Source organism: Mus musculus, chromosome 2, assembly GCF_000001635.26.
Source record: "Mus musculus strain C57BL/6J chromosome 2, GRCm38.p6 C57BL/6J".
NCBI classification, from domain to species: domain Eukaryota; kingdom Metazoa; phylum Chordata; class Mammalia; order Rodentia; family Muridae; genus Mus; species Mus musculus.
This window is the reverse complement of record NC_000068.7, coordinates 4629353-4654124: the sequence shown is the minus strand read 5'-3', so window position 1 is coordinate 4654124 and position 24772 is coordinate 4629353. Positions and strand designations below refer to the sequence as shown.

Genomic DNA, 24772 nt, shown 5'->3' with positions numbered 1-24772 from the left:
ATGAAATGGTGTACACATTTTCTGGATAGCAGGATTGATCTGTTTTAAACTCTGCTGGTCCTCTTCCCCACTGTGCCCCTCTTCTGTAGTTTAAATTGCTCATCCATTTGCTCCCTCGGGTATTCGTCTTTTTCGTTCTTTGATCTGAGACCCTCATCATGATTTAATGCGCTTTGCATAAACATAGAAGTCAAAGATGGGAATTGAAGAGGAGATAGCCTTTTCTGAGTTTACCCTGATAGTGTCCCATCTGGTTCTCTGTGAACTGTATAAGCTATGCCAACACTTCAGGTTTGGGGGTCATCATCTCTAGTTCCTAAATCAGAAGGATGTGGGTAAATGGTTTGACCCTGGTAACAACTATTCACATAAGAATGTCAGCATGCTTCATCCAAGGACAGAAGTTAGGCATCTTTTACTTTTTAAAAAAGTTACCACATTTAGTCATTTATTCTTCAGTTGCATGTGTGAACGTGTGTGCGTATACGTGTGTGTATGTGGTGGTGTGGTTGTGAACGTGCGTGTGTATACGTGTGTGTATGTGGTGGTGTGGTTGTGAACGTGCGTGTGTATACGTGTGTGTATGTGGTGGTGTGGTTGTGAACGTGCGTGTGTATACGTGTGTGTATGTGGTGGTGTGGTTGTGAACGTGCGTGTGTATACGTGTGTGTATGTGGTGGTGTGGTTGTGAACGTGCGTGTGTATACGTGTGTGTATGTGGTGGTGTGGTTGTGGTTAGAGGATGACTTTGAGAATCTACTTTTTCTTTCCACCATGTGGGTTCCCAGGGACTGCACTCAGGTCATCAGTCTTGGCAGCAACTATTTTTAGCTGTTCAGCCATCTTTTTGGTCCTCAGATATCTTTTAGATGAAATATCCTATTTCACACACAGACACACACACACAGTATAAAACTTTCTTTTCTTTTTTAAATTTGTTTATTTATTATATGTAAGTACACTGTAGTTGTCTTCAGACACCCCAGAAGAGGGCATCAGATCTCATTACAGATGGTTGTGAGCCACCATGTGGTTGCTGGGATTTGAACTCAGGACCTTTAGAAGAGCAGTCAGTGCTCTTAACCGCTGAGCCATCTCACCAGCCCCAGTATAAAACTTTCTAATGAGCAATCCTTTCAGTTTTTATTTTGATAAACCATCTTACCTACACTTGAGTTTGAATTGAATGTTATTTCACTACTTCTAGAATAGAAAAATGTAACATAAAATATTGTTGAATTATGACAACTAAAAACAAAGATGCTTTCATGGCATGGAACCAAGAATAGATATGTTATAAATGGTTCTAAGATTAAAAAAAACAAAACAAAACCAAAACTCTGCCAAGTATGGAGGTCCACTCTGCGGTTGGGGCAGGAGGATTACTTTGATAGCAAGAGTTTGAGACCTGCCCAGGCAACACAGTGAGTGCCTGAATCACAATAAAAATAAAAACAAATCAAAGTAGAATTTCAACATATTTTTTCTTGGGCTAGGTTATAAGAAAGAATGATTATATTCCCAATCATCATTGAAAATCTTCATTGCTGATTGCATAACCAGAAAACACAATAAATTTACAGGGTGTTGAATAGGCAATTAATAAACACTGCCATTTTAAAACTTGTATTATTTATGTATTTCTCATTCTCTAGTATGTTAGCACTCTTGGCAAATAAGTAAATTGAGGAACTATGAAGCAAACTTTAGGAGTATACAAGCTGGTTCAATCGGGCACAATAACCATTTAAAGAGACAAACAGTTGTTTTTTTTTTTTTTTTGAGACAACTCAGAAATCTGCCTGCCTCTGCCTCCCAAGTGCTGGGATTAAAGGCCTGTGCTACCTTTGCCCGGCCTTTTGTTCTTTTCTACCTGTTACTGAAATCACAAGTGTGTATCTGGAGGGTTCCGCTAGGGGGCAACAATACTCAGCGGTTTTGGCCGCGTTCGCGCCGAGGGGCGCTCCCTACCTTCCTTTCGTTCATCCTGATTTCCGCCGGAAGCGGCTCCGGCAGTTGTTGTTTTCCGATAATTGGGCTCTGGTTGCTTCGTGGTTTGTCCTCTTCCCCCTCCCCTGGCGGGTGAGGTTACCGCCGAGGAGCTGGGGAGTCAAAGTGAAGACACTTAGACCCTGGGAGCGAGATGGACATCCTGAAATCCGAGATTCTGCGGAAGCGGCAGCTGGTGGAGGACAGGAACCTGCTGGTGGTGAGTCCCGGAGCTGTGGTTCGGGCTTGAGGGTGGTGGACTGTGCTTGCGGTGTTGGCGGGAGGGTGATGGTCCTGAGAGGGTCTGGGGCGGGCACGGGGCTGACAGATCCGCCACTGTCCCGGGCAAGCTGCTGGCCCAGGGCTTAGCAAGGGGCAGAGTATGGATGTCAAGCCTAGTCTGGCTCACTTCGGCGGCGCTTGCTGTCCTAACCAGTATCCGCCGCAGGCAGAGTGATAAAACAGCATACTAGTCATTGTCAATTCCAAAGCATGTTGCAGAGTTAGTCGGCTTTATTCCTAAGCGATCTGGCACACGCCATAGAGTGCAGAGTTTGTTCCTCTTTGTGTGCGTGTGTGTAAAAATCTTGTTTATTAGTCAGTGACTTTTGACAAGTGCAAACACCTGTGTAACCCATTCTCCATGAGGAGATAAAATAGCAATGTCCACTTTCCAGTCCCTGCGTGGATTACCCACCGAAGCAACTTATTTATACCTCAGTTTTGCCTGCTCTAGAATGTCACATCAATAGGATGTACATTTTCATATGGAGCTTCGTTTGATTAGAATGTTCGGGGTATTACTTTGCTGTGTGTGTGTATGTATGTGTGTGTGTGTGTGTGTGTGTGTATGTATGTATGTATTAATTTTCTGAAATTGTATTCTGTTGTCTGAGTAGATCTGGTTACCCATTCTCCTAGGGATGAGTGTTTGAGCTGTTTCTCAGAATTGGTTGAGCAGATTCTGAGCCCTATCCCTTTGGAACCGCAGGGTTACAGAGTACATGCATGCCTAAGTCATTCAAAATGTTGCACATCTATGAGCTATGTCAGAGGCTGGCTAGTCTGCACTGTTGCCCGCGGTTTATGTTGCCTGTCTTTTTGGTGGAGAGGTTTCTGTATGGTTCTAAATCTCATCTTCTTGATAATTTAAGTAATTCATGTGTGACTTTTTTTTTTTTAGATACTTACATATTTTTTTGTGAAGTGTTAAAACTGCTTGCAAACTTAAATTAGGCTAGTTATTAGTTCTCCGGACTTTAAATTAGGTTAGTTATTCTCCATACTTTAAATTACGTTCGTTATTAATTCTCTGGACTCCTTTATGTATCCCACCATCTTCTTTGATAAGTATGTTTTCTGGATATCAATAATAGTGCCTTTTGAGGAATAAAAGCTCTGTGTGTGTGTGTGTGTGTGTTTATATTTATGGATTGGGGGAGAGCATGGCAGGGACCCTTGGGCTTGTCAATGACAAGACAATCAGTATAGATTAGAAACAACTACATAGGGTTTGCATGGGGATGGTGAGGAACCAGAGAGATGAACAGAGATGCTAGTTAAAGCTCTAGGAGACAAAGTTTGGGAAAGGTCACAATCCTCCAGATGGAATCTGAGGAATGGTGTGTGTGTGTTTGTGTTTGTGTGTGTGTGTGTGTGTGTGTGTGTTCATGTCTCCAGCAGCACAGAGCCAGTGGTGAGGCCTCTATTGTGTGTGTGTGTGTGTGTGTGTGTGTGTTCATGTCTCCAGCAGCACAGAGCCAGTGGTGAGGCCTCTATTACAGTTAGGCACTGGAACCCTACACACTATTTCAGCTATACCCAGAAATACTCTCCCAGGCCCAGCATGTTGACCGAAGGCCTCAACTTCTGACTGACCTCTGCTCTGGTTCCCAGTCATCTTCTCACTCTAGTGCTGACTGCAAGTCCCTTCCTCTCCCAGTATAGCATGTCAGATGCTGGTAGACCTGGACCTGCGTAGCCCCAGCCAGGATAATATTAGCCAGTTACTCCTTTGTTCTCTATATAGCCTGTTAGGTGCTGGTGGGCCCAGCCAGGATGGCCTCAGCCAACTATTGGTGCTTGGTCTCCTCCTGTCCTGTACAAGACACTGCTGAATGCCCAGAGCTGCAGGGACTAGGGAACCATGGGATTGCAGCTGGTCTCCAAGGTTCTCCCTGTGGTCTTTAGCCTTCTCCAAGCAGTTTGTGAAAGCATCTAGGCCCCTTCTTCTTTGATTTCTGAGACTTCCTTCCAGACTTCCCCGCAGCTGGTCCATGAGTGTGCCTTACATCTTCTGCGGCATCTCAGGCTGTGACTGATACAAGTATTGAAACTGTTGATGAATCTTGTAGCTGCTGGTGGCAGCTTCTGAAAAAACAGTTCATCATGGTGTCCAGGGTGAACCTGGAGGCTGCTGTGTGAGCTTGTAGATCCTCTGGTCCTGTAGACCTTTCCCACAGCCACTGCCCAATTAGCATTGCTCAGTTCAGCCATTTTGAAATCACCACCAGCTTTTGATTTTTTTTTTTTTTTTAATAGAGCACAGTTGGTTTTTTTCTTCACCCTGCTCCTCCCTCTCCCTTTCTTTCAGTACTTACTATGTACTCCTACTGTGTCATCCAGGTTGGCTTGGGACTACAGCGGTGTATCTAGCGTCAGTGTGTGAAGGGTTTTTTTGTTTGTTTTGTTTTTGTTTTTGTTTGGTTTGGTTTTCGAGACAGGGTTTCTCTGTATAGCTCTGTATGTCCTAGAACTCACTTTGTAGACCAGGCTGGCCTCGAACTCAGAAATCCTCCTGCCTCTGCCTCCCAAGTGTTGGGATTAAAGGCATGCACCACCACTACCCAGCATGTGAAGTTTTGTTTTGTTTTAAAGATTTTATTATTGTAAGTAAGTACACTGTAGCTGACTTCAGACACACCAGAAGAGGGTGTCAGATCTCATTACCGGTGGTTGTGAGCCGCCACGTGGTTGCTAGGATTTGAACTCAGGACCCTCAGAAGAGCAGTCAGTGCTCTTACCTGCTGAGCCATCTCGCCAGCCCACATGTGAAGTTTTTAATGATTATCATTTTCTGTGTTTTCTGATTGGGAGATTAAAACAGTGTAACGAGTTGGAAAGCAGTTGAGCAACGTCTTAAAATTAGGCGGCTGTTTGGCCTGCGGGCTGGCCATTCTTCCTGCCGGAGACGTTTGAGCATATTGTAGTGGCACTGTCTTCTACGGGCTCACGGGCGTTTATGAAATACTGGGCATCTTAAGGATGTTTGGAATCAGATGTTCATTTGCCCCAAAGGAGGAGCTATAAAATAACAGAACCCAGAATTGCTATGCTAGGGTTGCTAAGATTCCAAATGATGAGACCTCACACGTTCCTTTGGAATGCTCCTATTGATGAGATTTCCAGAACTATCTGCCACAGTTTCTGTTTTGATTTGGAGAAAACAACAAAAAGAGATCTCTGTGTGGTTCAAAGTAAATCTGTCTGTAGAAATGATCTTTGAACTTAGTTGTTAGGAAACTGAAAAAACATTTTGAAAATGCTGTTGGTATATTATTCTCTTTGCTGCTAGAACTCCTACTTCAGTCAAATAAAATACTTGAGTTTATCACATATCCAAACACAGGTCTGCTCTGGAGGAGGGGGCCACCATGCAGGGGGTGGGGGGTACTCAGTGGGATTATCTTCAGGGCTAAAAATATTACATTTTTGAGAAACTGAGAAGTGGTTTTAAAAGGTTCCTAAGGGTACTTGATAACTGAGGCAGGAACTTCTGCCAAGGGCACATTAGTAATGCACTGCTTGTCTTTGCTAGGAAAATAAAAAATACTTCAAGCGGAGTGAACTGGCGAGAAAAGAAGAGGAAGCGTATTACGAAAGATGTGGCTACAAGGTAAGAAAGCTCCAGCTTTCAGGTTGAGTCATATATTTCTGAGTTCACATTTTTTACAGCTGTTGTTAAATAACAAAACTGTTGATCTCTGTTCAATTTATCAATGTTATACATTAGCCTGTAAGTGAGAAGCCTTCTGGAGAGGTATGAGTTTTTGGTTTTGATTTGGCTTTTAAAAAAAAAAAAAAAAACCCAGATCTTGAATTCAGGAAAGTACGTGCATGACCTCTGGCTTGGAATGGTTTGGCTTTCTGTGGACAGCATGAACGGCTTGAGATCAGAGCTTGGATTTTTTTTTTTTTTAATTAAGTCCCGGTTCTGATATTCCTTATCTTCATCTCTCCCACCACTCTCTCCCCTACCTCTCCCAATAAAAGTGTGTTTTGAAAGAGCTCAAAACACTCTACTCATGCAGCCTTGACTGTTTTAGCAGCAAGTGGTGTGGTCTCTGCTTCCTGCCTACCTTAAGACGCTGGCTTTATGTTATGCTGTCCATAATTCCTTCTGGGCCCAGTCCTGCTTGAAATAGAGTCCATAGCCTCTGTATGCTTTAGTTTGCTTTCAACATGGACAGCATTTGTGTAGTCCGTTAGTTAGAAGAAGAGTTTAAATCCACGAGCTGTGTGAAAGGCTTCACGTTCGTGCTTGAGTTGCATGCCTGAGATGACCTTTCACATTGTCGCGTTGACGACGACACTGGGAGGGGTTGAGGCTTAGGTGGAGAAGCTGTTTCAGTTGTTTTCAAAGCAGACATAGTTTAATACTCAGCTAACAGGTTCCATCAAAACATGCTGGGTAATACTCCTGTGCATGGACTGGGGAAAATTCTGGAAATTAATTTGTGTGGGTTAGCATTTCTAGAGGAAAGCACGAAGAATGTAACTGCTGTATGTGTGCCTTTGGCTTTATTTTTTACTGTTGGAAAGGCAAGTATTGAAGGAGTATTTTAAAGATAGATGCTGAAAAGTTTATCGTTGTATTTTAATAGGTTTCTTTAAAGACACCAGCTTCATTTACTTCTAGTTTAGAAAAGTAAAAGACATTTTATTATATAAATAAGCAGTGACTAGCTGTGTAGACAGCATGTCCTGCTCGCCCAGCATGGTGCCTAGGCTTGACCTGGGGTCAGAATCCTTTCTCCTGCACCTTCTCTGCTGTCTCAGCCTTTGTGAGTGTGGACCGTTGCTCCCCTCTGAGAAGGTAGGAAACTAGTGTCATGTAGTAGCCTAGTGTAGTGTGCCCTTTGCGTTCTGTAGATCCTGTTGTTGATGTGACACTGCTAAATCCAGCTGGCAAAATACCGCGTAGATCTTTGTCCCAGAGCTGTCAGCTGTCTATTTATATATGAATACATATGATGTAAAAGTACGTTAGATTGAATAAATACCTGCATTTTGTTGCTCTTTGACAACCCTCCCTCCTTGGAGTAGTGACAGTATAATATGGTTGCTTTACTCCTTTGTAGGAGCTAGCCCCCATTTGTAAAGCTTGGTGCTGATTTTACCTGTGTAAGTATTCAAAACATTAGGTTTTTGTCTCTATTTTATTTTACCTTTAACCATAGCCTATAGAATCATGAATTGCATAATTTTTATTGTGCAGATTTTCTTAATGAGACAGTAGTTTCTTAAAACAGTTCTTCCTGTTTCTTTGAATCTATTCCTACTTCTGAATTTTAAACTTATCTTGTGGGTGGATGGGAGCCACACTTCAGTATATTTCCAGACTACACAGTCAGACTTTTAAATTGCTGGACTCAGTTTTCTCAGTCTGTGACTGACCTGCCCAGATATGAAGGAAGGGCTGAAGGCATTTTCGAGTGCAGGATCACGAGTGAGAATCTGTATTTCCTGGGGCAGTCACCCTTCATTCCTTCTCTTAAAGGTTCTTAGTCCAGTTGTACACAGCTCTGAGTGTTCATCTTCATGCCTAGTTTATCCAAGGTTGGAATACTATGTCTGAAGCAGCTAAATGGGAACTGGTTCTTTAGTCTCTGTAAAGGTGAACCACAGTTGGATAACCCTTGAAGACAGTTTTCTCACAGAGGCAAATTGATTGTTTTCAAGAGAGAATGTGGGCTGGGCGGTCATGGCCTTTGATCCCAGCACCTGGGAGGCAGAGGCAGGCGGATTTCTGAGTTCGAGGCCAGCCTGGTCTACAGAGTGAGTTCCAGGACAGCCAGGGCTACATAGGGAAACCCTGTGTCAAAAAACAAAAATAAAACCAAAAACAAACAAACAAAAACAAAACAAAAAAAGAGAGAATGTGGGCTGTTTCAGTGTCTGGGGAGAAATTAAGTTCATATTTAGGCACCATTGAGTTTCTTTATTTTGGAAAGCACCGTACATATGTGACTCTTTATAGCAAGAACGTGCTCTGCTGTGTGCATGCTCTCCACGTGTCATGCTCCTGAGTGGGTGCTTGGTCAGCTCTTGGAAGCATGCACAGTTACTCTGCAGCCCTTCCTTCAGCAGGAACACTCGTGTCTGCGATGGCTAAGGTGATTAGATGGTGAATAGAAATACATGTTGGTAAGTTTGAATTTCATTTCTTTGGCCTGTTAATAGATACAGCCAAAAGAGGATGACCAGAAACCACTAACATCGTCAAATCCAGTGCTGGAACTTGAACTAGCAGAGGAAAAACTTCCTATGACTCTTTCTAGGCAAGAGGTAAGGTTCTGTTTATTTTGTAGTCAGAAAGAAAAATTTACACTAGACTTGGGTAAGTTATTTCTGAAGTGAGATGATTTGACTTAAAAATCTTATGTGGTCAGAGTTTTTGTTTTCCATGAACTTGGAAATCTTTTCCTTTGATAGCATTCTTACTGTAAAAAAACCACAGTAACAACAACAAGCCGGAGCCAGAGCTTAGAGCAGTGGCTTCTTTTCAAGAGGAGTGGAGTTGGATTCCCAGCACACACATGGGGGGTGGCTCCCAACTGCCTGTCTTTCCAGTTTCAGGGGATCCAGTGCCCTCTCCTGGCCTCTTTGGGCACCAGACCTAAATGCAGGGAAAATGCACGTGTAACGCACTCCCTCCCCACCCCCACCCCAGACATAGTTAACATGATTGTGTGAGTGCATGATGTGTGTGGGCACACACGTGTCAGGACACACATGTGGGGTGAGATGACAGCACTGTGCAGTCAGTTTTCTCCTTCAGCCTTTCCATGGGTTTCAGGCATCAAACCCAGGTCACCGGGCTATGCAGCAAATGCCTTCCATTAATAAGCCTCCCCTACCACCCAGTAGTCTTTCTTTCCTAACAATGGTATAAGTTTAAACAAACATATGTATAAACTTACACATCCTAAGTAATTATACTTACGTTATTGTCTAAAATGGTTTAAGTACTACTGTTTTGCTGTTTACATCTCTTATTTTTTGTTTTTTTGTTTTTCTGTTTTTCAGATTAAAACACAAAAGATCTGTATAAGTCCCCCCCCCCTTTTTAGTGCTACATAGTTTTTCCTGTCTGTATAATTTCTCACTATGTATTTGTACCTTAATTTTTTCTTTCTTGTTTTTTTGAGACAGAGTTTTGTATAGCCCAGGCTGGACTGAAATTTGCTATGTACTGTAGTCTGCCTCATAGTGTTTATTTTCCTGCCTCCCCTTCCTAGGTCTTGTTTTTTGTTTTTTGTTTTTTTTTCTGCTATGCTTTTAAACTGTTCCTATTTCATTGTCTTTAGATTGCGTCAGCATTTCCTTGTGAATGATAGTATGAACCACTTCTGAGACATTATTTCATGCCTAATTATGATTATGTCCCTTGAAAAAGTTCTAGGAGCATGGTTTGTAGGACAGACACTTTGTGTGTGTGTGTATATATATATGTATATATACATACATATATATATATATGTACATGCATATATATATAATACTTATATATATAAGTATGTATACTTTTAGTTTTTTAGTTATTCTTTATGTGGCCCTTGTGTTATGTCTGACAGTGTTTGTGTATTGGTGTCTATGCTATGGTTTCCATTAAGGGCTTGCTTTAGATTTCCATTACAGATTCATATGTCAGACTATTTGATAGGAATTATTCAGAGAAACAACAGTTTGTGAGATATTTGTGTCAAATAGTGTTGGTGTAAAGTACTTTCCCCCTTTGAGTCACAGGTGTATCTATTAAAGTTGTATCTATTAAATCCTGTGCTGTCACTCAGTGCACAGTGGCCTTGCTACATTGAATCCCGGGGCCCAGATGGTAGAAGGAGAGAACCGACTCCTCTAAGTTTTTCTCCAACTTCTGCACACACCTCATGGTTCACTGCCCACCCAAATACACTCTTTCAAAAAGTTTGAAGGATTTTATATTTCATTCGGAAACTCCTGTTTGGATAATTAAATTATATTTATTAAACTTAGGTTTTAGTTTAAGATAAACATGACATTATTTTGAGATGTTTATGAGGGTTTTTTTCCTCTCTGAAGTCTCCCAGGTGTTTGTTTCTCTTCCTAGGTCATCAGAAGACTGAGAGAAAGAGGAGAGCCGATTAGACTGTTTGGGGAAACCGACTATGATGCTTTCCAGCGTTTAAGGAAGATAGAGATTCTTACACCAGAAGTTAACAAGGTAAGACCAAACCTGAAGACAGGGTAGTCGCACGGAAGCTGGGCAGCATGGGGTTTGACTGTTAGCATCATAGTAAGTGTTCTGCTTCTAAGGGAAGGCTGTGCCTTACGCATAATTCATCTGTTTTGATAAATAGCACGTGAGCGCATTAGCAGCACAGTCTAATGGTAAAAGATATTGTTGTCACCCAGTTCTGTGTCACTTCTGTCCCAGGCAGCTACCTTTCTTCTGACTGAAGACACTGTGAATTAAGTTCTACTTGCTGTTTTGGTGTTAGCATTTTTACATTTCATGTGGATAGACACAGCTCCATCGACTCAGCGTGGCATTTCTGAAAGTGCCATCCGTGCACTCTCTGTTTCCTGTTACTGCTCAGTTACTGTGCTACCATGAACAGGCCACAGTTTGTTTCTGGGGTGGGACCACTGCTGTCAGGAACACTTGTATCTCAGGGAGGAGGTCAAGAGTGCCCCCACTCTACTTCTGAGGGAACGAGCACGGGCAGCATTGCCGCATGAAAGGAGTAAATGTGTGCTTTCTAAGGGGGCATGCCGAAAGACCAACCTGTGGGCTGTTAGTCTTGGGAATTAAACCATTCTCTTTCTTGTATGTGTAGAACCTCATGATTTTATTCATGTCCCTGATGTGAAGATGAGTGAACATCTTTTCATACTTACCTTCCTGTGTCCAGTGTTTGTACTGTTTCATTGCTGTGACAAGGAACCTCACAAAACAAGGAAGGTTAATGGTTTATTTTGGTGACACTTTGAAGGGATACGGTCCCCAGAGCAGGGAAGGCAGGGGGTTTTCGGTCACATTGCACACACAGGAACAGAGGATCTGTGCTGGTGTTTGGCTCTTTTTCTCTTCATTCTGTCTGGGACCACAGGCCATGGGATGGGACCCCTACACTTAGAGTAACACCTAGAGTAACAGAAGTACAAGGATGAATCTTTTAAAATAGTGGAATTGACTTGTTGATCCACCAGCACTTTCAACTATTGAAACCTCTCCAGATTCCCTCCTTCCTGGGAGCTCAGAGAATTTTGAAGACCCATGGTTGAAACTATATTCCGAACTTAAAGAAGCTAATGCCCTTGATTTTCTTAATGAATTAGGTGATTCAGTGCACAAAGCTTTCTACAAGATGGGAAAAAAAATCGGAAAATGATTTTACTGGCTGGCTGCTCTTAGTATCTGTGGAAAAAATGATGAATGAAAGGAAGGAGTTGTGTGATAAAATCGAAAGGCTCCAGACACAAGTAAAGGATCTAAAAGTTGCTAAGTGTGTCCTTGAGGAGAATCTTCTCTCTTGTAGCAATAGAGCTCAAGTTGCAGAAAATCAAACGGAAACTCTCATTGTAAGGTTGGCTGAACTACAGCGAAAATTCAAGTCTCAGCCTCAGAGTGTGTCGACAGTTAAAGTAAGGGCTCTAATTGGCAAAGAATGGGATCCTATAGCTGGTGTTTGGCTCTTTTTCTCTTCATTCTGTCTGGGACCACAGGCCATGGGATGGGACCCCTACACTTAGTGCAGGTATCCAGACTGAGTTATCCCAGTCCCAGGAATCATAGCTACCCGGGAGATCTGTCTCCATAAGTCCCACAGGTGAGAGCAACCATCACAGGCTTATGAGAGCCCTGTGTTCATCTTTTAATTGGTCTGTCCTTTATTAATGAGTTAGAAGTTCCATATATGTGCTGCAGATGAGCCCTTTGTGAGGAGCACAGGTAGGGTTTTTGACTCGTTTGGTCCTCGATGGTATATTACTTATTTTCTTTTTAAAATCTTTTTTTTTAAAGATTTTATTTATTTATTATATGTAAGTGCACTGTAGCTGTTTTCAGACACTCCAGAAGACGGAGTCAGATCTCGTTATGGATGGTTGTGAGCTACCATGTGGTTGCTGGGATTTGAACTCCGGACCTTCGGAAGAGCAGTCCGGTGCTCTTACCCACTGAGCCATCTCACCAGCCCACTTATTTTCTTAATGGAGTCCCAGTTAACAAATTCTTTCTTAGTTTTTATTTATCTATTTTAATTTAATTTTCTCAATAGTTGTTGGTTTTGTGTTCTGCTTGAGAATTCTTTGCTTATGCCAAGGACTTGAAGAGATGTTTGTGTTTTCTTCTAGAAGGAACAGTTGTATTTTACGTAGAGGCTCTGGTTATGTGTTAGTGGCCAGCATCTGGTCTGGTCTGTGGCGGCTGAAAGGAACGTGGTTTGGGTTTAGATGTTTGTTCTGCAGGTGTTAGGGCAGTGCTTGCTCAGCTCCTCTGTGGCTTCGTTAGCCTTTTATCAATTCACTCTGTTAAATACTGAAAGATGGGTATGATTTTCTTTGGCTTTTAACATTCCGTCCCAAAACTTGGTGCTGTGAAGCAGTTTAGTAATATTAAGTATTCTTGGTTATTTGTGACTTTAATGACACCAGAAAAACTCAGTTCTATCATTTGATTGGTCTAAGCTAGGCAGACCTTTACATAAAGTCTTTGTGTGATTGCAATCCAAGGGAAATGGTTGCCTGTGTGAGGAGCCTTCTCCCAACCCTCGGCCTGGTCCTATCTTTACGCACAGGCTTACTGTCTCGGTTGGAGTGGTGGGAATAGCTGGGGGCTGGCTAGGGGTCTTGCTCCATGTGTTCTGTTTGCTAGTTAGTGCTTTCTGTCTGCTTTCCTTCTTTCCAGACCTCTTTCTGCATTGAATCTCAGCAGTGCCCGTCCAGCCCTGTGGTACCAAGCTCCTGGGATATTTGTGCTCTTCTTTGTCTTTAATGATGTGCTTGCAGTGTCTTTCTCTAAAAAGCCTTTGAAAATATTGTCTATTCTTCTAGACACAATGCAAAAATTACTTTTTTTTTTAACCTAATCACAGTCCCCATCAGAAAGAATTAGTTGCTTCCTTCTTTGTGTTCCCATAATTAACCTCTGCAGATGCACATAGTGTATTTCACTAGTGGCAGAGTTTGGGGTGTATTTATCCTATTCTGGGGCCAGGGGTGTTTTGTCTTTGTATTTGTGGCCTAGATCACACATCTAACGGTTCTGAGGAAAGAGCATAGGTCTGAAGGATCTGGGGTCTATTCCTGGATGCTAATCATTAGCTGTGTGACCAGTGGCAAGTCTTGTAATCTACTCCAGGCCTCACTTGTGAAATAGAGATGGTGGAACCTTCTGCTCACTGGGCTGTCTTGAGAATTAAATGCGGTAACCATTGGGAACCTGGTCTGTACATTACATAGAGCAAGCCATCAATGTTTGCTAAATTAAAAGTGTTTGAGTTGAATATTCCAACTCAAGTGTGTGTGTTGATGCTAGGATGGGTGGATGGTAGGATGCAGTGAGCATTGAGGGTGCACACTGCCTTTATTAGCTCAGAAAGGAACTATGTTAGCGTTTGAGAACAGCCCTAGCACATAGTAAATGTAAAATAGACCAACAATGACTTCTTGTGACAACTCTACATATTGGGTAGAATAAATCCTATTTTACAGATGAGGCAGCCAAAGCATAAAGGTAAGTAAGTTGCTCAAGAACTCCCATGCAGCATAGTTCTGAACCAAGTCTACCTTTGCTCTCAAGCCCTGCCACATAACATCTCCTACTCTGCTCCTTAGCTCCTTGGATTTTTAGATTTGTAACAGCATCCCCAGCCCTGCTCCCTGGCTCTTCTGCTCAGCATCCCCAGCCCTGCTCCCTGGCTCTTCTGCTCAGCATCCCCAGCCCTGCTCCCTGGCTCTTTGTCTCATAGCTTGTGCTAAGGGAGCCTGTTCTCTTCTTCTAAATTAAATATTCAAGCCTAGAGATACATTGAGTGTATCTTTGGTAGAAACAAAGTTTAGAGCCTGGCTTAAAGAGACACTGGGTAGTGGTTGTTTTTTTTGTTGTTGTTGTTGTTGTTTTTTCATTGACATAAGGAGTTCAGAGCAATTGAAATGAGGTTAAACATGTATGTGACCTGGGAAAATGGATTGGGGACCTCGAATGAAACTTGGTCACGTTCACTAAGTTTTATTATTAGAAAAACAATATGGTTTTGATGAGGATTTTTAGATTTCTAACATGTCTGTTTTCTTTTTCTTAGCAGTAGACTGGACAGTGTGCATATATTCTTTCCACTATTTTTATAAGAATTATTTTCTGCCTTTAATACCAACACTTGGGAGGCAGAGGCAGGCAGATTTCCGAAGCCAGCCTGGTCTACAGAGTGAGTTCCAAGACAGTTAGGCCTGCACAGAGAAACCCTGTCTTGAAAAACAAAAACAAAAACAAAAAAATTTTAAAGTGAGTAGCACAATGATTTGCTTCATTCCCTAGTTTTGACAAGGCCTTAGCATGACATGTACTTCTTGGCGTGGATTTGGGAAGGGAAGGTTGAGATAAGGTCATGTAGCCCAGGCTGGCCTCAAACCGAACCATCTGGTCTTCTTGCCTCTACCTCCAAGTGCTGTGACTATAGGTTTGTTCTACCATGACCAATTTCTCGGTCCTAGGTGGCTTTGTGCACGCTAGGCGAGCGCTTGCTGACTGAGCTACATCTCAACCTGCAATGTACTTGATGAGAATGAACGAGCACAGATCGCGCACACGCGCGCGCACACACAAACACACACACGGTGACACTTCCTAACTGGTGCTGCTTGTTCTCACCCTAGGGCTTAAGGAATGATCTGAAAGCAGCTTTGGACAAGATTGACCAGCAGTACTTGAATGAGATTGTGGGTGGTCAGGAACCTGGAGAGGAGGACACCCAGAATGACCTGAAAGTTCACGAGGAAAACACCACCATTGAAGAATTAGAGGTAGTCTACCCGCCCTGAACCCGCTCCCCTGCATCCCTTCCTCCTGAGGAGCAGGTCACTGAGTTGAGCCGTGTTCCTGCACAGCGCACGCCATCCTTGGCATGCAGGCACTGGCTTTTCTCGTTCACTCACATTTCCTACCTTCAGAAGTGATCACTGTAGTATTTGCATCCTTTTATTTGCTGGCGGCGCTGCAGTTTTTATGTTCATGTAAAGTAATATTGTGTGTTGTGGTAATCTTTATTTTATTCCTTTTCCCCAATTCACACTGTGTTTAAGATCCACACTTGCTCTCAGCTCCTCCTTAGCCATGGACATGGACTGGAACAGAATTGTGGGGCTTATACACACATATTCAATTTGAGTACTAACAAACTGCTCCGTCTGTGGCATGGTTGTCTCAGGGCTGTCCCTCTAGCAGCACATGAGGGGCGTGTCCTTACATTTCTGCTAGCACTTGGCACTGTATAGCCTCCTGATTCTGGCACCGTGATGCATGTGAATGATATGTGTAATCTTATTGAAACAACAGTATCATGTAAGTATCCAGCATGTAATAAGTACAGGTCAGAGTTCTTTGTTTGCTTTATGTTTAACACAAAGCTTTATGTTAAGCTGTCACCTGTCCTTGCTTTAGTCTCTGGTTTCTGAAAATGTAGGGATCTCTAGAGTGAGGTAGCAGCTAAGGACGCCATTTTACTGCACTCCCTTCCAGCTCCTCTTTGGGATGCTCTGTAACTTTTACTAAATAATTTGAGTGAGCTATCGATTGTCACTCAGGCTTGTTCCCTCCCTCTGTCCTGTTAACCCTCCCTCTAGTCCTCCTCTCTTTCTTCCTTATTTTTTTGAACTCTCTTAAGATATTTGCATGCAATATAATTTACCAAAATCAAGTATACAGTTGAGTGGCTCATGATATATATCCACAGGGTGTTGTCACCAGCATAATCTGATTTTAGGCCATTTTATCCATCTAGGAGAAGTGCCCAGCTCTGTTAACAGATGTTTTCATTGATGTTTTATGTTAAATTTGCAAAATTGGGGCCTGAGGTGGCTCAACTGTGATAGACACCGTGCACTGCTCTCTCCAGCTTGGTTCCCAGCACCCATGCTGAACGGCTCACACTGCAGCTCCGGGCTCTAAGCTCCCGTACTCACTCTCTCTCTCTCTCTCTCTCTCTCTCTCTCTCTCTCTCTCTCACACACACACACACACACACACACACACACACACGTCCAAACACAGATATGTAGCAAAAGGCAGTAACAGTGTGTAAAGTATTTTGAGTTATTACTGTGTGTATGTGTGCTGTGTGCATGTGTGTGGAGTGCAGATTGTGCCTGTGCAGGCCTGGTCCTCTCTCCGCCTTTACCTGGATTGAGCTCAGGCTGTCCAGTCTGCCTCTCTCTGCAGGCAGCACTCGCCTCTACCCTTGAGCCACTTTGCTGACTTTTACCTCTCCATGCATAAGACGTAGCGCATCTCTACATAGAATGTGCAGTTTTTCCTAACTTGTCTATGCATTAGTAAAGCCTTTTTAACATATTGCTGGTCACATGCACACACTTGTACACCTTCTTTTTAAATTGCTATGTGTTAGTGAACAGGCATGTTTTCTTTTTCCTCTTGAGGCACTGGGGGAGTCCTTAGGGAAAGGTGACGATCATAAGGACATGGACATCATCACCAAGTTCCTGAAGGTGAGTGCTGTAGGGAAGGGCCGGAGACCATTGCGGATGTGTAGGAAACTCTCCTACACGGGGAATATCCTGGGGAGGGTACTTCCCCAGCGTTTGTACTTGCCATGTGAGTGCCTGCTGCTAAGTGCTAGGCTGCTGGAGCCTCTCACCCTATGTGTGCTGGATAATGGATGGAAGTGTGTGTCTGCTTTCTGTGTGGGCTTTGCCCAAAAGCCAGGGACAGTGATTGCAGCATAGAGTGGCCACAGCATTCGGAGTTCCTGTTCGTTCGCCTCAGATACTCTAGAGAGCTGTGCCAGGGAGGTGGTGGGCGGAGAGAGGGAGCTAGGGCAGGGCCTCGAGCAGAGTGAGCAGAGCTAGGATCAGGAGCAAGGTCGGCTTCCTGAGTACTGGGCTTCCGTCTTGACTAGTTCTGTATTTGCTGTCTCTTTCCTTATCTAGGGAGAACAAGGTCAGATCCTAAATTCATTTAAATACTTGTCTGCAGACTGGGAGACCAAGGACTGCTTTTATTTGTATTTACATTTTCTTTTACTTTGTTATTTAGAATTTTAAAGTATTTATGTCTTGAATGCTGTAGTTGTCAGGGTTCTGTGTATCCCCAGGCTACACAGCATAGATCTAGACTGTGCATGGAGCTGCCCTTCTCTTTGATGGTCTGTCCTCACTTCAGCCTTCATTGCCACCTGTCCCTGGAAAGAGTCTGCAATTACACCCAAGGGGCTCTGGGTTCCTTTGCCAGGCTGAGAACTCGGCATGGATTGCAGTTTGAGTTTTACTTACTTATCTATCTATCTATCTATCTATCTATCTAAATAGTATATAACATACTTCAAACACTGATCGGATATCAAAGTGCATATATATGATAAACCCGGATTAGTTGAATTGTGCATAATAGGTACAAATAAAAATATAGTGAGTTTATTTCAATCCAGTCATTGAGGAATTTGATAGCTCTTTTTTCGGAAGTGGTCCATCTTCATCATGTACATAATTGGGTGTCTTGACTTTGAAGCACATGATGAAACAAACAAGTTGTTTGTTAATTAAATCTTAGTAGATGACAGCTTACTCAAGCAGTGATAAGGACGATTCTGTGCTGACTGTCCGTGTTGAGAGCTTCTCCACACACACCACTGGGGGGCACTGCAGCCTTAACTTTTTTTTTCCCAACAGTTTCTTCTTGGTGTTTGGGCTAAAGAACTGAATGCCAGAGAGGACTACGTGAAACGCAGTGTGCAGGGCAAACTGAACAGTGCTACCCAGAAGCAGACGGAGTCCTACCTCAGACCGCTTTTCAGAAAGCTCCGGAAAAGGGTGAGGCTTCTGGAAGATTCTTTCTAAACTCATATTTTTGTTTGTTTAAATCAGAATATATAGAATAAGTAGTTTTCACTACATATGGTAGCTTCTAAAACTAGTTATGTTTTTTCTCTTTTTAGAATCTTCCTGCTGATATTAAAGAATCAATAACAGATATTATTAAGTTCATGTTGCAGAGAGAGTACGTGAAGGTAAATTATACTATGTGTTACAGTTGCTGTAACCATTATGGAATGGGGAGAATTTTACATAGTACATTTAAGAATGAGTATGAAGCATGAAGCAGGTAGGAGGAGAAAGTCTTTTTGTTCTCTTGGCATTGAGTAACAAACTTGAGACCTCATCTTTGTGTCTTAGTCATTTTAAAAGCCGGTTAAGAGGTTCTTCAGAGCATGTGCGATATATAGGCATGCTCGTCTATGGGTGGGATTGAATATCAGAGTGTATAAATAGTTCATCACGGCATGGAACAGATCCTCCCCTACAAGCAAGCTTCTTCAGACCACTGCAAAGCTTAGTTAATTGGTAACATAGCTGAGCTGTTGTCCTGGCTGATTCCGAGGACCTTACGTATGCATTGTGGTTGTTTCTATGTTCGGCAGTTGCTCATGGAAGGCTGCTGGGACTCACCCCCCCCTACAGTACTGTGGAGGTAGCAGACTGCTTGCTAGGAGGGTGGTTGCTGTTCACGCCAATGCCTTAGCTCTCAGGAGAGCTGTTGGAATGCACTCTAGGATCCAGGACTATTGGGGAGAGCTTAGATGCGGGCATTGGAGGGAAGGCAGTTGTAGAAGGGAGAGAAGCCTTCTGGATACTGAAAATATGACACTGAGGTGCCCACGAAGCCTGGAGTGAAGGTCTTTGAATCCCAGAGGCAGTGCTAGAGCACTAGAGAGGGGAAGAGGGAACTGCTAGCATTCTCAGATGACATGGTGACTTGATGAGAGCATTGGGTCATGGAGGGATTTATTATTAAAGCCAGTTGTTCCAGTAGAGGTAGCTTTTCATTCTTAGTTTCTGCTAGTTGCATGAGTCTTTTGTTTTGCTTGTTTTAGTTCTCTGAGCATGCGTGTTTTGATCATTGTTCCCCTCCCCTTCATAGTGTTTAGTAAGGATGACTGCATGGCAGTGTATGGCAATCCATGGCACAGTTGGTCATGGCAGATGGCACTAATCACTGCCTGCTCTAGCCGATGCCTTTGTCATTATTTTTCTCACAATGTATATCAAAATCAGGTGAAAGCTTACTTTGTATAAATGACGGTGAGAACTAGTACATTTTAATGTGTTGGGGAATTCTCTTTGGGTTTTAGAGATGTGGGAAATTGGAAGTTGTATCAGTTGAAATCCTGTGTGGAAGTTACATATGAGAGCCAGTGACCAAAACCACACAGAATTCCCTTTAAAATTAAACCCTTAAGATGTGCTGCAGAGCGAGGTGACAGGTATCCCTAGGGTGGATGTGACCTCCCAGTTAACCGAGGGCTTGTGTGCAGCCTGCTTGCTGTCTTTGTGGAGCTTTAGAAGTTCCCGTGTTTTGTTCTGTTTTCCCTCCTTTCTCTCAGCTAGCCAGACTTGACTGTAAACCAAGCCCTTTGTGTTCACTGGCTTCTGTCTTGATTTTCATAGCTTTTATTTTAGGCTCTGGACAAGTAGGAGTCTTGGGAGTCAAGGTGGAAAGTTCCCATGCTCATGTGCTTCAGCTGTGTGACCCGTGAGCCAGTGTCCAGGCTTGTGTGTCCATCTGTTGGGGACCCTATGTGGTTGCCCCAGCAGATAAAGCATCGCCCCGCCCTCCACTGCTTCCAGAGCCCCACAGTGCTGTGTGGACAGTGAATATGATGGCAGGTTGGGTGGTGAAAGGCTAGCTAGCTACTGTCCGCCTTCCAGCTCCATGTGTTGGAGACTGAATCCAAAATAGAGTATCTGTTAGCACGTGAAATGAACTGCCTGCTGTTCCAGTCTGAAATGCATTGTTTTCCATGCACAAAGGCTAGAAAGGGGTGTTTGTCTTCCTCATTAGTATTGACTTGTGTTTTCATGGGCATTTGTGTTTCTGGGCAGGCTGTAAGTCACCCCAAACTTTAATTCTTGATTAGAGCAATGGAACATAATATCTTTGCCAAGAGGTAGATAAAATGTCGGTCAGGAAGGGGGGGCTATGCAGTACTGGAAGTACACATTTGAACCAATATATTTTTGCCTTTTTGATTTCTTTAAACTTTTGTTTCAGGCGAATGATGCTTACCTTCAGATGGCCATTGGCAATGCCCCCTGGCCTATCGGTGTCACCATGGTTGGTATCCATGCCAGAACTGGCAGGGAGAAGATCTTTTCCAAGCATGTTGCGCATGTTTTAAATGATGAAACCCAACGGAAATACATTCAGGTAAGCAGGACAAGATTTGCTCTAACAGTCCTTTTCTTTTTAAAATAATGGGTGTGTATGTGTGTATTTGTTCACACGCGCGCCCGCAGGCACACATGCCTGGGCATGCATATAGGCATCAGAGGACAACTTTGTGGAGTTAGTTCTCACCTACATTTGTGTGTGTTCTGAGAATTCAACTCAGGTCATCAGGTTTGTACAGCAGTTGCTGTTACTAAACGTTCTTTAATTCTCCAAACATAGAACTCTAAAGTGAAAGAATGCTTATGCTAACCCTTCTCTGCAGGGAGTGCATTCAACAGCCTCTAGTGGACACCAGAAATACTAGATAGTACTGAGCCCAGATACTTACTCGACTATGGTAAAATTTGGTTTATTAATTAGGCTGAGTAGACATGGTGGCATGCACCTGTATTCCAGCACTTCATTGGTGGAGTCAGGAGAACCTTGTTCTGAGCCAGCTTGGAATAAAGAGGGAGATCATGTCTCAGATAATCATAATACACAGGGGTAGGAGGGACAGAGGAGGGGTTGTTAATAACTGGTTATAAAAAAGGGCAGTTGTAACGATATTCTGTAATGAAAATTGTGTGAGTATGGCCTCCCGGGCAACGTGGTGCTCTCGCCTCTGCGCTGCCATGAGGTACAGTTTCTGCAGAAGGGGATGAAGTGAGGCTGCTGCTGGAGGTGGTGCTGCGGTGCTGGAGGCTCCTGCTGAGCTTCTAGAGATCCTGTGGAAGCATCGTCAAGCTGTGAGAACAGTTGACTGAGGTAACTGGAAGTGTGGAGAGTGAAACCCCAGAGAAGGGCAGTGACTTCGCAGTGAGTGGGGCAGTGAGGAGGTTACAGGGAAGTTCCCTCTCAGCCTCACAGAGTAAAGGACACCACGACTTCCATACCTGATGGAAGGGAGGGGAAGTCATGAGGCTCTTAATTTGCTTAGGACTAAAACAAAACTCTTGGAATTTTTTTTTTGTTTTGAAACAGAGTCTTCTTATATATATAGTCCAGGTATGAATCATATCCAACTTGCTTCTAACAAAGAAATTACAGATTGGGTACATAAGAGAAATACAGGGCTTAATTAGGACAACCAGTTTAGAGTATTTTATGATAATATGACTTGGAATATGGATTTAGTGTATGGTAACCTAAGAAGGTATGGAAAGTGAAGTATTGGCTTCAATGTTTATAGTTATTTTTAAGTAGCATATGAAAATGTTTTTTAAATTATGCAACTAAGTCTGAAGTATTTGTACTTGTTTTTTTGAAATTATATATGCCTCATACAAACTTGTTTGTATTGAAACCTTGATGTGAATAAAAAAAAGAACCAACTATGATCTATCTTTAGCAAACTCTTACAGATCCCAAATTGTATGGAACGGCTTGCCAGGTGGCGGCTCTTAAACCTGAAGATGAGTTCTGGAAATTTACTTAAAATTTTCTTAAATGCATAAAATTACATTCAGATGCTAAGCTAGAGAATGGTCACCACTCATGAATTATCTTTGTTTGTATCTTAGTTCCAATTGCTGACTGGTCATTTGTATGACATACTTTGTGCCTTATTCACATTCATTAGCATTATAAACATCTCAGCCTGACTCCCTAGTGTTGATTGTGCAGTTTGTACAGTTCACATATACTTGGGTAAATTCGAAGACTTTCCGTTTTTAATTTTCAGGATTCTATTAATGTTTTTATTGTGAGTGAGGGGTGGCATGTGTGCTGTGCAATGGTGCACATATACAGGCCCGAGCCCTGGTTCTCCTCTACCTTTGCAGGTTCCAGGGATCGAACTCAGGTCATTAGGCTTGGCTGCAAGCCTTTACCAGCAGAACATCTCACTGGCTCGATTTTCATTTCTTAAAACCACAGATGACTGTAGGAAAGGCTAACGCTTTGAATTAGAAAAGAGTAGGTTTTTTTCCTTTGATAATTGATTATAATTTCCAAGGGTTAAATTTGTTAATCATGCTCATTTATACTATGGGTAAATTACACTGTTTAAACGTTTATACAATTAGATAATTTTAAAGACAACATTTCTTGTAGACAATGTGTGGTTTCTACTTCCTCCTAGACTAGTTTTTATATACATATGTAATTTATTTAAGAGGATTTCTAGTTTATTTATATATTAAAAGTGGGGGGGGGGGAGCTGGAGAGGTGGCTCAGTGGTTAAAAGTACTGGCTGCTCTTCCAGAGGTCCTGAGTTCAATTCCCAGCAACCACATGGTGGCTCAAAACCATCTGCAATGGGATCCAGTGCCTTCTTTGGGCACACAGATGTACATGCAAATAGAGCACTCATACATTTAAAAATAGTAATAAAATAAAACTACTATAGTTTTCTATTTTAAAAAATATTCTTTCAAAAAAAAAGTGTGTGTGCATGAGTGCCACGTGGGTGGGTGTTTATGTGTGGGAGGTGCGTGTGCCTGGATGTGCACTGGGCGGTTGGAGGCCAGAAGCTAACCTCAGAGTTGTTTCTCAGGATGGCTACCTTTAGAAAAGGAAGTATTTCTATGTTGTGCGTATGAATGTTTTGCTTGCATATGTTTAAGTGTATCATGTGTGCCTTGTACCCAGGGAGGCCAGAAAGAGTGTTTGAGCCCCTGGAACTGAAGTTAGAATTGTGAGCCACCCCAGCTCCTGGGAACCTAACCTGTGTCTTCTGTAAGAGCAGTGAGTGTCTTAATCGTTGAGCCATCTCCCTAGTCGGTCTCGCCAGCCTGCACACCACTGTGCCTGACTCTACTGAGTTCTAGACTCTCGTTCTCTTGCGTGGGCAGCAAGCACTTCAGAATAAGCTATCATTTTTTCTTGCTTAACTCTACTTTCCAGCCAGGTTTGATGGCTGTAGTTTCGTCACTTGGAGGCTGGGGAGGATTGGAAGGGGGAGGATTGGAAGGTTTGGGATGAGTCACAGGGTATCTCGAGTTAAGAATAGCCTGGGCTAAATAGTCAAGGTCAGATGGTTAGGGAGAGTTGGATGGCATCCTATAGATGGTTAGGGAGAGTGAGTGCTGTTTGAGACAGCAGCTGCCTCTGCTGTGGAGAGGACACGATGGGCGTCAGCCTGTTGAATGAGGAAGCCTTGAGTACTAAATAAGGGATTGGAGTCTCTCCTTGAGCAGATGCTAGGGACATGTTAGTGACTTTCTAGTCTTTTTCTCATTGACTTGGATGATGTGTTAGCCTGGATAACAAAATCTGAGAGGGATTATTCGGCTCAGTTTCAAAGGCTTTAAACAGTGGTTCTCAACCCTCCTAATGCTATGACCCTTAATACAGTTTCTCATGCTGTGGTAATCTCAACCATAAAACTGTTTTTGTGACTTCTTCATAACTGTAATTTTGCTACTGTCATAAGTCATAATGTAAATATATTTGGATATAGAGGCTTGCCAAAGGGGCCACAACCCACGTGTTGGGAACCACTGTTTTAGAAAGTGCATACCATGATGATCACATTGGGCCCCTTGGGTTCATTTATGAAGAACAAGTCCAAATTTGAACTCTCCATTTAGCTCAGTCTTGTTGCTGTTTGTAGTCTTTACGGGTTGGCCTGTTTTGTGTGTATGATCTGTCTGTGTCTGTTCCTGTGTGCCATGCTTCTCTGTAATAAAGGCTTGGACAGCACAGGAAACATGGCGGGGGGGGCGGGGGGAGGCCGGGGGGATTGGCGAGGATTCTTTACCGCTATCTTAACAGTGTTTGCTAGGGAGGAAACTGCTTCACTGACCCAGCTGACTGAGTGGCGCACAGCACCACAGACGGCTGCATCCTCACACTGTTGGCAGTGGAGATTTGTCAGCATAAGCATACGCACACACCTTCATGGTCAGGGGCATGGAGTGTGTAACTTAGCATGGAAGCTATGCATGTGCCTTCATGTAAACGCTTACTTACAGCATGGGAAATCTAGGGCGTAGTAAGGTTGGCTCTGTGTCTCACAAAGGCAGGCTAAACTTACACACAGTTTAAGAGCGCACAGGAAGATGGCGGGCTGAGTCCAAAGCCTTGACTGGTCTCAAGGCATAGTGTTAATTTTCTGTGACGTCTGTCACAAGT

At 43.0% G+C, this 24772-nt stretch overlaps 1 protein-coding gene across 2 annotated transcripts in view; it reads left to right on the top strand.

Moving 5' to 3' along the window:
- The first annotated feature begins 1989 nt into the window (after window positions 1-1989).
- Prpf18 (pre-mRNA processing factor 18) overlaps window positions 1990-24772 on the top strand; it is a 30078-nt gene continuing 7295 nt past the window's right edge. Inside the window, exons 1-10 of one of the 2 annotated variants that reach the window (NM_001356451.1) lie at window positions 1990-2209; window positions 5807-5884; window positions 6002-6028; window positions 8452-8556; window positions 10361-10474; window positions 15130-15276; window positions 16909-16977; window positions 18157-18297; window positions 18423-18494; window positions 20537-20692. In NM_001356451.1, the coding sequence (NP_001343380.1) occupies window positions 2144-2209; window positions 5807-5884; window positions 6002-6028; window positions 8452-8556; window positions 10361-10474; window positions 15130-15276; window positions 16909-16977; window positions 18157-18297; window positions 18423-18494; window positions 20537-20692 (975 nt within the window). In that variant the 5' untranslated portion in view covers window positions 1990-2143. The remainder of the gene's footprint in view (window positions 2210-5806; window positions 5885-6001; window positions 6029-8451; window positions 8557-10360; window positions 10475-15129; window positions 15277-16908; window positions 16978-18156; window positions 18298-18422; window positions 18495-20536; window positions 20693-24772) is intronic. The other variant, NM_026045.4, reaches the window with a different exon arrangement.